Below are 13,151 nucleotides of genomic sequence, written 5' to 3' on the forward strand. Positions count from 1 at the left end.
CTCATTATGTCCAATCATATGGACCTCCAAGATGAAATAGAGGCATAAATCAAACCATATTGACGCATGAAACAATCTTTACAACAAGGCTTAATTAGGTTAGATCATCCTCATCGTCGTCATTCTCCTGTTTCTCCAGCTCATCCTTTGCCCTCAGCAGCAGTATCGTTCTCCAAGGATCCACACGTGTCACGACGTCGAATTCCCTGACGGCATCGGTAAATCTGGCGACATCTCCGTAGTCCATTGATGCAGCAAGATCAGCTAAAAGTTTGTGTTCACGAGTTCCCCAGAAAGTCGGATCGATTTCCTGGTACCGCGCAAACGACTTTTGCATAGCGACACCATCGGCTATGCATAGCTGGCAGATGCCTGCATTGAGGAGGACGGCTCTCACGCTATACTTCAGCAGCTTGCTCTTGATTGATTGACGAGCAATCTCTTCAAAAATCTCGGCTGCCTTCGGGTACCGCCCCAGCTTCGCGGCGATCTCCGCGATTTCATGCTTGATGGCGTTCGACTGACACGTCTGCCCCTCGTCGTCGAACAGATCGGCGGCCCTCTCTAGGTAATCTGAAGCCATCGCCAGATCCTTTTCTTGCTGATATATCACACCAGCGTCCCTGCAGTATCTTGCGGCCATGGCCAGCCTGCGGACTTCCAGGAAGAGAACGACGGCCTGGTCCAGCGCTCGCGCGGCTTCATGGGGCGAGAACTTCTTGTAGCAGTTTGCGGCGTCCGCATAGGCCGAGGCGGCTTCGTCCTTGCTATCGAGCTTCAGATGGCAGTTGGCGATCTTGGTGTACACGGATGCGGCTCTGCTCCAGCTCTTTGCGAGCTTGAAGAAGGTTGCGGCCCCGTAGTAGAGATCGGCGGCGGCGTCGTACTGGGAGCCGAAGAGCCCCCAGCCGGAGAGCTTCTTGTCCGCCTTCCTCTCCATGTCGTCCCCGTGCGCCTCGTGGTCTCCCTCTCCCATCGCTACCGCTGCTCCGTTGGCTTGTGTCGGCGGCGGATGTTGATCTCTTTTTTGTTTTTTGAACTTGTATATCGATCTCTTTATGTACTGTATACAATATAGAGGTTGCTTCAACAACCTATCTCCGGCATCCGTGATCTGACACGGCAATAAAGTCGTGCCATGTACGAATTGCTTTTTTTTTTCAAACATCAGTACAGACACAAACGCTCATATACACGCGCATACACTCATCCTTATAAAGGCATACACGCACACCCTACCCCTATGAGCACCTCCGAAAGACTGAGCCGGCATATCATCTTGAGATTTATGAAGTCACCGTAGGCGCCTCGTCGTCGACGGGAACATCTCCTCCCACTGAATGCGCATCGTCGGAAATCCTAAAATAAATCCAGAAATAAATGCGAGCATCAGGATTTAAACCCTAGTGAATTGGGGATACCACAGTCCCTCTAACCATCCAACCACCGGTTGGTTCGCGCACGTACGAATTGCTAATACTACAGCTTCGATGGAGATATTTTGATGCACAAAAAAAAAGATATTTCGCCATGTAAATCTGAACTTTTTAAACATTATTACAGTTTTGCTAAAGCACATCTAAGTCCTTTGTCATTAATTTTACACGGAGATTCGAGCAAACATTTTCTTTTATCTTTTTTCTTTTCCTTCCTACTTTGATTGGGCCACTTAGATGTGAAATAATTAGGACACAACTTATGCGGCTGGGTTAAAAAGAATCTTAAAACAAAGGCTAGGGTTCCTGCCTCTCGCCGGTGCAGGCGCAGGGCCGCCTAGTCTCCGGTGGCCCTGGGGCCATGGGGGCATGGTGGATCCTGACAAGGACCGGCTGAAGGGCTTCGTTTCTAGTCATTTCGTTCAGTTTTGTTAGGGTTTATGTCCTGATCAGGAATGCGAGACTGCGGCGGCTCCCTGAAGATGGAATAAAGGTCTCTCCACCTAGCCCCTGTTCCGACGGTGCGTCTAGTATTGTTGGTGAGCGTGAGATGGTGTGTCTGCGGTGGATCTATCTTTAGTGGATTTGCTCGGATCTCGTCGTTGTTTGTGTAAGTTCGTGTGTTTTCGGTTTGGATCCTTCCTATCTATGTTATTTTCATCGACGGCGGTTGCTGTTCTGGTGTGCTGATTCTATGGGGCCTTAACACGACGACTTCCTGACTGTCTACTGCAACAAATTGTGCCCGACTTCGGTGATGGAGGGACGACAACGACGGCGCGCCTTCGGCTCGCTTCAGTGTTTGTAGTCGTCGCTAAGTGTTCTACGAATCTTGATGTAATTTTTATCATTTCTGATGTTCGTTATACTGTCATGATTGAAGATGAATAGATCCGAAGTTTTCTAAAAAAATCTATCTTAAAACACATTTAATTGTACAGTATTATTATCTGACGAACGTCAGCTGGAAAGGAATGGTGAGCCAACGTTTTTTATGGCAAGTTTATGTGATGAGAGATGATAATTTTGTTTGCAGCAATTCTTTTCTTCTTTTTAAAAGTTGCCATGTGTTTGTAAAAATTATCATCCTCCCACAATGTAAACTGCCAGCCAAAACGTTCGCAATTGTCACCCTTTCCCAGCTGACGATTGCTAGATAAGAAGGTCCTAATTTTATTCCATACCTCCAAGTTGGATACATGTATTTGGATTTTTTCCCCCGCTATACAGTGGACGGTTTTTTTGCATGTCACGTATTTTTTCGTACAGCGCAATACAGGTGGATATGTGAAACCCTTCGATACTATTGGCGAGCAAAAACTACATGGACGCACTAGACTTTTGTTTTGAGCACGAGTACAGACACGAGCGTTCATATACATGTACATACACTCATCTCTATGAACGCATACACGCACACCCTACCCTTATGAGCATCTCCGAGAGACTGAGCCGAGATATCATCTTGAGATTTATGAAGCCACCGTATGCGCCTCGTCGTCGACAGAAACGTCTCCTTTCACTGAAAGCGCATTGCCAGAAATCCTGAAATAAATTCAGGAATAATGCGAGCACCAGGATTTGAACCTGGTGGGTTGGGGATACTACTGTCCACCTAGCCATCTCAACCACAGGTTGGTTCGCTGGTCGCACTAGAATTGAGAAAAACCCTTTAACGTAGAACACATTTTCTTCACAAATTAAAGAATATCCCAAGTAAATACTTTGGCGGACACCACAATAACAAAGCGGTCGTAGCAACTAGCAAAGGGCTAGCGATTTTTTGGTGGTGGGGGATTTCCGACCAATAAACCTAGTGCACGGGGCCATCAATATATTTGAGAAAGTGCTCGCTTGTCGGTTGCTGGAGGATCTACCTAAGCTAGTTGGCAACCATCAAAGTGCGTTTGTGAAGGGCAGATCATTGCATGATAACTTCATGCTTGTCCAGAGCATGGCACAGAGGCTGCACGCTTTGAAGAGTTCAACTGTGCTGCTCAAGCTTGACATATCAAAAGCCTTTGACTCGGTGCAATGGCCGTTCCTTCTTGAGGTTTTGCACCAGATGGGCTTCGGGCCGAGGTGGAGATCTTGGATATGCGGGATTCTTGCAACATCGACCACCAAGATCATGGTGAATGGAGATCTAGGTGACACGATCTATAACTGTAAAGGGCTGCGGCAAGGTGATCCCATCTCACCTATGCTTTTCGTCCTAACTATGGAGCCCCTACAAAAGATGTTCGAGGTGGCTATGAGTAGAGGCGTGCTGTCACCTCTAACGTAGGAAGGCATGAGAAAGTGCCTGTCCATCTTTACGGATGATGTAGTACTGTTCGTCAAGCCCAATCCGCTGGATCTCGAAGTCTGCAAGTGCATTTTCGAGCTGTTTGGTGAGGCGACAGGGCTGAGAATCAACATGCGCAAATCTGCAGCCTTACCTATCATGGTGCTCTGAGGATGAGATAGCTATGGCATGCAGCGAGCTTGAGTGTCCCTTGGGATCGTTTCCGACAACTACCTTGGGTTACCACTATCGTTAAGGAAGCAAGCTGCAACACAGTTATAGTACTTGGTGGAGCATATGGCAAATAGGCTACCAAAGTGGAAGGCAACACTTATGCAAAGAGTGGCCACCTAACTCTGGTTCAGTCCGTGCTTTGCGCCATGCCAATACATGCTATGATGGTGTTAGATCTCCCTATGAAAACTATCGCAACAATGAACATGATTTACAGAGGCTTCTTGTGGTGTAGGAGAGTGGAAGGGAATGGAGGCAACTGCGCGGTTGCATGGGACATGGTTTGTACGCCCAAGTGGGCAGGTGGTTTGGGGCTGCCAAATCTAAGATGGATGAACATCGCCATGCAGGCCCGTTGGCCATAGCTCAAAAGGAAAGATGAGTCAAGGTCGTGGAGTGAGTTCCGAATAAAAGTTGCGGATGATGCACAATTGTTGTGCCAGGTAGCTATGAGGAGTACAACGTGGTCGGGCCGCACAACACTCTTTTGGGAAGATAGATGGTTAGATGACCTGAGAGTTTAGGAGATTGCACCGCATGTGTATGACCTAGTGCCACCTAGAACACCCAAGACGAGATTGGTCTGTTCGGCCATGGAGAGTGGATCTTGGGCGATGGATTTCATGTAGGGGAACGTAGCATGCAATTTCAAAAAAATTCCTACGATCACGCAAGATCTATGTAGGAGATGCATAGCAACGAGAGGCGGTGAGTGTGTCCACGTACCCTCGTAGACCGAAAGCGGAAGCGTTATGTTAATGCGGTTGATGTAGTCGAACGTCTTCACGATTCAATCGATCCAAGTACCGAACGTACGGCATCACCGTGTTCAGCACATGTTCAGATCGATGACGTCCCTCGAACTCTTGATCCAGTAGAGGGTCCAGGGAGAGTTCTGTCAGCACAACGGTGTGGCGCTGGTGTTGGTGATGTGATCTGCGCAGGGCTTCGCCTAAGCACTATGACGCTATGACCGCAGGCGTAAACTATGGAGGGGGGCACTGCACACAGCTAAGGGAATCTTAATGTGCCTTGGTGACCCCCGCCCCCGTATATAAAGGGGGGAGGAGGAGGCCGGCGGCCAAGGAGGGGCGCGCCAAGGGGGGAGCCCTACTTGGACTCCCAGTCCAAGTAGGATTCGACCCCCTCCTTCCTTCCAACGGAGGGGGAAAGAGGAAAGAGGTGGAGAGGGAGAAGGAAAGGGGGGTCGCGCCCCCACCCCTTGTCCAATTCGGATTGGGCTTGGGGGGGGGGGTGGGGGGGCACCTCCTGTGGCTGCCTCCTCCTCTCCACTATGGCCCATGAGGCCCATTAACTTTCCCGGCGGGTTCCGGTAACCTCCCGGTACTCCGAAAAATCCCCGATCTTCTTCGAAATCATTCCGGTGTCCGTATATAACCTTCCAATATATGAATCTTTACCTCCCGACCATTTCGAGACTGCTCGTCATGTCCGTGATCTCATCCGGGACTCCGAACAAAACTACGGTCACCAAAACACATAACTCATAATACAAATCGTCATCAAACGTTAAGCGTGCGGACCCTACGGGTTCGAGAACTATGTATACATGACCGAGACACATCTCCGGTCAATAACCAATAGCGGAACCTGGATGCTCATATTGGCTCCTACATATTCTACGAAGATCTTTATCGGTCAAACCGCATAACAACATACGTTGTTCCCTTTGTCATCGGTATGTTACTTGTCCGAGATTGATCGTCGGTATTATCATACCTAGTTCAATATCGTTACCGGCAAGTCTCTTTACTCGTTCCGTAATGCATCATCCCGCAACTAACTCATTAGTCACATTGCTTGCAAGGCTTATAGTGATGTGCATTACCGAGAGGGCCCAGAGATATCTCTCCGATACACAGAGTGACAAATCCTAATCTTGATCTATGCCAACCCAACAAACACCTTCGGATACACCTATAGAGCATCTTTCTAATCACCCAGTTATGTTGTGACATTTGATAGCACAAAAGGTGTTCCTCCGGTATTCGGGAGTTGCATAATCTCATAGTCAGAGGAACATGTATAAGTTATGAAGAAAGCAATAGCAATAAAACTAAACGATCATAATGCTAATCTAATGGATGGGTCTTGTACATCACATCATTCTCTAACGATGTGATCCCGTTCATCAAATGAAAACACATGGCTATAGTCAGGAAACATAACCATCTTTGATCAACAAGCTAGTCAAGTAGAGGCATACTAGGGACACCCTATTTTGTCTATGTATTCACACATGTACTAAGTTTCCGGTTAATACAATTCTAGCATGAATAATAAACATTTATCATGATATAAGGAAATATAAATAACAACTTTATTATTGCCTCTAGGGCATATTTCCTTCAGTCTCCCGCTTGCACTAGAGTCAATAATGTAGATTACATAGTAATGATTCTAACACCCATGGAGTCTTGGTGCTGATCGTGTTTTGCTCGTGGAAGAGGCTTAGTCAACGGGTCTGCAACATTCAGATCCGTATGTATTTTGCAAATCTCTATGTCTCCCTCCTTGACTTGATCACAAATGGAATTAAAGCGTCTCTTGTTGTGTTTGGTTCTTTTGTGAAATCTGGATTCCTTCGCCAAGGCTATTGCTCCAGTAATGTCACAAAAGATTTTCATTGGACCCGATGCACTAGGTATTACACCTAGATCGGATATGAACTCCTTCATGCAGACTCCTTCATTTGCTGCTTCTGAAGCAGCTATGTACTCCGCTTCACACATAGATCCCGCCACGACGCTCTTCATGGAACTGCACCAACTAACAGCTCCACCATTTAATATAAATATGTATCCGTTTTGCGACTTAGAGTCATCCGGATCCGTGTCAAAGCTTGCATCGACGTAACCATTTACGACGAGCTCTTTGTCACCCACATAAATGAGAAACATATCCTTAGTCCTTTTCAGGTATTTCAGGATGTTCTTGACCGCTGTCCAATGATCTACTCCTGGATTACTTTGGTACCTCCCTGCTAAACTTATAGCAAGGCACACATCAGGTCTGGCACACAACATTGCATACATGATATAACCTATGGCTGAGGCATAGGGAATGACTTTCATTTTCTCTCTATCTTCTACGGTGGTTGGGCATTGAGTCTGACTCAACTTCACACCTTGTAACACAGGCAAGAACCCTTTCTTTGACTGATCCATTTTAAACTTCTTCAAAACTTTATCAAGGTATGTGCTTTGTGAAAGTCCAATTAAGCGTCTTGATCTATCTCTATAGATTTTGATGCCCAATATATAAGCAACTTCACCGAGGTCTTTCATTGAAAAATTCTTATTCAAGTATTCTTTTATGCTATCCAGAAATTCTGTATCATTTCCAATCAACAATATGTCATCCACATATAATATTAGAAATGCTACAGAGCTCCCACTCACTTTCTTGTAAATACATGCTTCTCCAAAAGTCTATATAAAACCATATGCTTTGATCACACTATCAAAGCGTATATTCCAACTCCGAGAGGCTTGCACCAGTCCATAAATGGATCGCTGGAGCTTGCACACTTTGTTAGCACCTTGAAGATCAACAAAACCTTCTGGTTGCATCATATACAACTCTTCTGTAAGATATCCATTAAGGAATGCAGTTTTGGCATCCATTTGCCAGATTTCATAATCATAAAATGCGGCAATTTCTAACATGATTCGGACAGACTTAAGCATCGCTACGGGTGAGAAGGTCTCATCGTAGTCAACTCATTGAACTTGTCGAAAACCTTTCACAATAAGTCGAGCTTTGTAGACAGTAACATTACCGTCCGCATCAATCTTCTTCTTGAAGATCCATTTATTCTCTATGGCTTGCCGATCATCGGGCAAGTCAACCAAAGTCCACACTTTGTTCTCATACATGGATCCCATCTCGGATTTCATGGCCTCAAGCCATTTCGCGGAATCTGGGCTCATCATCGCTTCCTCATAGTTCGTAGGTTCGTCATGGTCTAGTAACATGATTTCCTGAACATGATTACTGTACCACTCTGGTGAGGAACGTACTCTTGTTGACCTACGAGGTTCGGTACTAACTTGATCCGAAGTTTCATGATCATCATCATTATCTTCCTCACTAATTGGTGTAGGCATCACTGGAACTGATTTCTGTGATGAACTACTCTCCAATTCGGGGGAAGGTACAATTAACTCATCAAGTTCTACTTTCCTCCCACTCACTTCTTTCGAGAGAAACTCCTTCTCTAGAAAGGATCCATTCTTAGCAACAAAAATCTTTCCTTCGGATCTGTGATAGAAGGTGTACCCAATAGTCTCCTTTCGGTATCCTATGAAGACACATTTCTCCGATTTGGGTCCGAGCTTATCAAGGTTAAGCTTTTTCACATAAGCATCGCAGCCCCAAACTTTAATAAACGACAGCTTAGGTTTCTTGCCAAACCACAGTGAATATGGTGTCGTCTCAATGGATTTAGATGGTGCCCTATTTAACGTGAATACAGTTGTCTCTAAAGCATAACCCTCAAACGATAGTGGTAAATCAGTAAGAGACATCATAGTTCGCACCATATCTAATAAAGTACGGTTACGATATTTGGACACACCATTACGCTGTGGTGTTCCAGGTGGCGTAAGTTGCGAAACTATTCCACATTGTTTCAAATGAAGACCAAACTCATAACTCAAATATTCACCTCCACGATCAAATTGTAGAAACTTTATTTTCTTTTTACGATGATTTTCCACTTCACTTTGAAATTCTTTGAACTTTTCAAATGTTTCAGACTTATGTTTCATTAAGTAGATATACCCATATCTGCTCAAATCATCTCTGAAGGTCAGAAAATAATGATACTCACCGCGAGCCTCAACACTCATTGGACCGCATACATCAGTATGTATTATTTCCAATAAGTCAGTTGCTCACTCCATTGTTCCCGAGAATGGAGTCTTAGTCATCTTGCCCATGAGGCATGGTTCACAAGCATCAGGTGATTCATAATCAAGTGATTCCAAAAGCCCATCAGCATGGAGTTACTTCATGCGCTTTACACCAATATGACCTAAACGGCAGTGCCACAAATAAGTTGCACTATCATTATTAACTTTGCATCTTTTGGTTTCCATATTATGAATAAGTGTATCACTACAATCGAGATTCAATAAAAATAAACCACTCATCAAGGGTGCATGATCATAAAAGATATTACTCATATAAATAGAACAACCATTATTCTCTAATTTAAATGAATAACCGTCTTGCATTAAACAAGATCCAGATATAATGTTCATGATCAACGCTGGCATCAAATAACAATTATTTAGGTCTAAAACTAATCCCGACGATAGATGTAGAGGTAGCATGCCGACGGCGATCACATCGACTTCAGAACCATTTCCCATGTGCATCGTCACCTCATCCTTAGCCAATCTTCGTTTAATTTGTAGCCCCTGTCTCGAGTTGCAAATATGAGCAACAGAACCAGTATCAAATACCCAGGCACTACTACGAGCATTAGTAAGGTACACATCAATAACATGTATATCAAATATTTCTTTTACTTTGCCATCCTTCTTATCCGCCAAATACTTGGGGCAGTTCCGCTTCCATTGAGCAGTCCCTTTGCAGTAGAAGCACTTTGTTTCAGGCTTAGGTCCAGACTTGGGCTTCTTCAGGGAGCAGCAACTTGCTTGCTATTCTTTTGAAGTTCCCCTTCTTCCCTTTGCCCTTTTTCTTGAAACTAGTGCTCTTGTTAACCATCAACACTTGATGCTCCTTCTTGATTTCTACCTCTGCAACCTTTAGCATCACGAAGAGCTCGGGAATTGTCTTTTCCATCCCTTGCATATTGATACGTCTCCAACGTATCTACTTTTCCTAACACTTTTGCCATTGTTTTGGACTCTAACTTGCATGATTTGAATGAAACTAACCTGGACTGATGCTGCTTTCATCAGAACTGCCATGATGTTGTTTATTGTGTAGAAAACAAAAGTTCTCAGAATGACCTGAAAATCCACGGAGATAAGTTTTGGAAAATATAAAAAATACTGGCGAAAGAATCAAGACCAGGGGGCCCACACCCTGTCCACGAGGGTGGGGGACACGCCCTCCCACTGGGCGCGCCCCCTGTCTCGTGGGCCCCCTAATGCTCCACCGACCTCAACTCCAACTCCATATATTCCGTTTCGCGGAGAAAAAAATCAGAGAGAAAGTTTCATTGCGTTTTATGATACGGAGCCGCCGCCAAGCCCTAATCTCTCTCGGGAGGGCTGATCTGGAGTCCGTTCGGGGCTCCGGAGAGGGGGATTCGTCACCGTCATCATCATCAACCATCCTCCATCACCAATTTCATGATGCTCACCGCCGTGCGTGAGTAATTCCATTGTAGGCTTGCTGGAGGTGATGGGTTGGATGAGATTTACCATGTAATCAAGTTACTTTTGTTAGGGTTTGATCCCTAGTATCCACTATGTTGTGAGATTGATGTTGCTATGACTTTGCTATGCTTAATGCTTGTCACTAGGGCCCGAGTGCCATGATTTCAGATCTGAACCTATTATGTTTTCATGAATATATGTGTGTTCTTGATCCTATCTTGCAAGTGTATAGTCACCTATTATGTGTTATGATCCGACAACCCTGAAGTGACAATAATCGAGATACTTCTCGGTGATGACCGTAGTTTGAGGAGTTCATGTATTCACTATGTGTTAATGCTTTGGTCCGGTTCTCTATTAAAAGGAGGCCTTCATATCCCTTAGTTTCCACTAGGACCCCACTACCACGGGAGGGTAGGACAAAAGATGTCATGCAAGTTCTTTTCCATAAGCACGCATGACTATATTCGGAATACATGCCTACATTACATTGATGAACTAGAGCTAGTTCTGTGTCACCCTATGTTATAGCTATTACATGCCTACATTACTTTGCTGCAGATACTAAGTTATCTAGGTGTGGTTGAATTGACAACTCAATTGCTAATACTTAAGAATATTCTTTTGCTCCCCTTGTGTCGAATCAATAATTTTGAGTTGAATACTCTACCCTCGAAAGCTGTTGCGATCCCTTACACTTGTGGGTTATCAAGACTTATTTTTGGTGCTGTTGCCGGGGAGCATAGCTCTATTCTTTGAGTCACTTTGGATTTATATCTGTTGATCACTATGAGGAACTTGAAAGACAAAAGAACCAAGATTTTCCCTCAACTACGAGGGGAGGTAAGGAACTGCCATCTAGCTCAGCACTAGATTCTCCTTCTGTTTTGAGTAAGCTTGCGACACCTAAACCTGCTACTACTATTAATTCTGATATGTCGCATGTTATTGATGATGCCACTTCTGCTATGCATGATACTTATGATGAAACTACTTCTGTGCGTGATACTACTTTGCCATTAGGTGAATTTCTTGATGAACAACTTGCTAGGGTTGATGATAGTGATGGTGAAATTTCTCCCCCTGATTATGAATTACCTGTTGTTCCTGAGGGTTATGTTATTGATGAAGAAGTTGCTAGAGCTATCTTTGCTTGCAAAGATAGATATGATCTTAAGAAGTTATTAGCTAAATGGAAGCAGCAATCTCTTAATGCTAGAATCAAACCTGACCCTGCTTTTGCTACTTCACCTATTTGTGTTACTGATAAGGATTATGAATTCTCTATTGATCCTGAGATTATTACTTTGGTTGAATTTGATCCTTTTTATGGCCTTGAATCTAAAACCATTGTGGCACATCTTACCAAGTTGAATGATATAGCCACCCTGTTTACTAATGATGAGAAGTCTCGCTATTATTATATCCTTAAGATATTTCCATTCTCATTAAAGGGTGATGCTAAAACTTGGTTTAATTCTCTTGATCCTGGTTGTGTGCGTAGTCCCCAGGATATGATTTATTAGTTCTCTGCTAAATATTTTCTTGCTCATAAGAAACAAGCTACCTTGCGGGAAATATATAATTTTGTGCAAATCAAAGAAGAGAGTCTCCCACAAGCTTGGGGGAGGCTTCTCCGATTACTTAATACTTTGCCTGATCATCCTCTTAAGAAAAATGAAATACTTGATATCTTTTATAATGGACTAACCGATGCTTCCAAGGATTACTTGGATAGTTGTGCTAGTTGTGTTTTCAGGGAAAGAACAGCCGACGAAGCTGAATTACTATTGAATAATATGTTGACTAATGAAAATAATTGGACTCTCCCTGAGCCAATTCCTGAGGAAATTCCTGAGCCAATTGAGCCAACTCCTGAGCCTATTCCTAAACCCACTCCGAAGAAGAGAGGTGTTTTATTTCTCAGTCCTGAAGATATGCAAGAGGCAAAGAAATCAATGAAAGAGAAAGGTATTAAAGCCGAAGATGTTAAGAATTTACCTCCTATTGAAGAAATACATGGTCTTAATATACCTCCTATTGAAGAACCACATTATCTTGATAACCCGACACATGTAGTAAAGGTAAATTCTCTCTATAGATATGATAAAGTTGAAATCCCCTCTACTAAATTTCATAGCCCATGCCTAGATGAATTTGATGACTTTATGGATAGACAAGAAAGTTTTAATGCTTATGTTTGTAGAGAATTAAAGAATAATGCTTTCAAGATAGGACGCTTGAGTGATTATATGGCTAGAGTTAAAGGTGAACTTAAACTCATTAGCAAATATGCTTCTATGGTTGCCACTCAAGCTGAGCAAGTACTTAAAGGTCAAAATGATTTGCTCAATGAATTAAATAATAAACATGACTTTGCTGTTAGAGTGGCTACTAGAACTGGTAGAATGACTCAGGAACCTTTGTATCCTGAAGGCCACCCTAAGAGAATCGAGCAGGATTCTCAGAGAAATAATTTAGAGGCACCTGTCGGTGTCAAAACCGGCGGATCTCGGGTAGGGGGTCCCGAACTGTGCTTCTAAGGCTAATGGTAACAGGAGGCAGGGGACACGATGTTTTACCCAGGTTCGGGCCCTCTCGATGGAGGTAATACCCTACTTCCTGCTTAATTGATCTTGATGATATGAGTATTACAAGAGTTGATCTACCACGAGACCGTAGAGGCTAAACCCTAGAAGCTAGCCTATGATTATGATTGTTGTTGTCCTACGGACTAAACCCTCCGGTTTATATAGACACGGAGGGGGCTAGGGTTACACAGAGTCGGTTAAAGAGAAGGAAATCTACATATCCCAA

General features: G+C 43.9%; 1 protein-coding gene across 1 annotated transcript; it reads right to left on the reverse strand.

Moving 5' to 3' along the window:
- Positions 1–94: 94 nt before the first annotated feature.
- LOC123161876 (alpha-soluble NSF attachment protein-like) lies at positions 95–1,033 on the reverse strand. The gene has a single exon (XM_044579692.1). The coding sequence runs from the start codon at positions 974–976 to the stop codon at positions 95–97; it is 882 nt and encodes a 293-aa protein (XP_044435627.1). The 5' UTR covers positions 977–1,033.
- Positions 1,034–13,151: the final 12,118 nt, after the last annotated feature.

The sequence above is a fragment of the Triticum aestivum genome, chromosome 7B (genome assembly GCF_018294505.1).
Source record: "Triticum aestivum cultivar Chinese Spring chromosome 7B, IWGSC CS RefSeq v2.1, whole genome shotgun sequence".
In the NCBI taxonomy this organism is placed as follows: Eukaryota; Viridiplantae; Streptophyta; class Magnoliopsida; order Poales; family Poaceae; genus Triticum; species Triticum aestivum.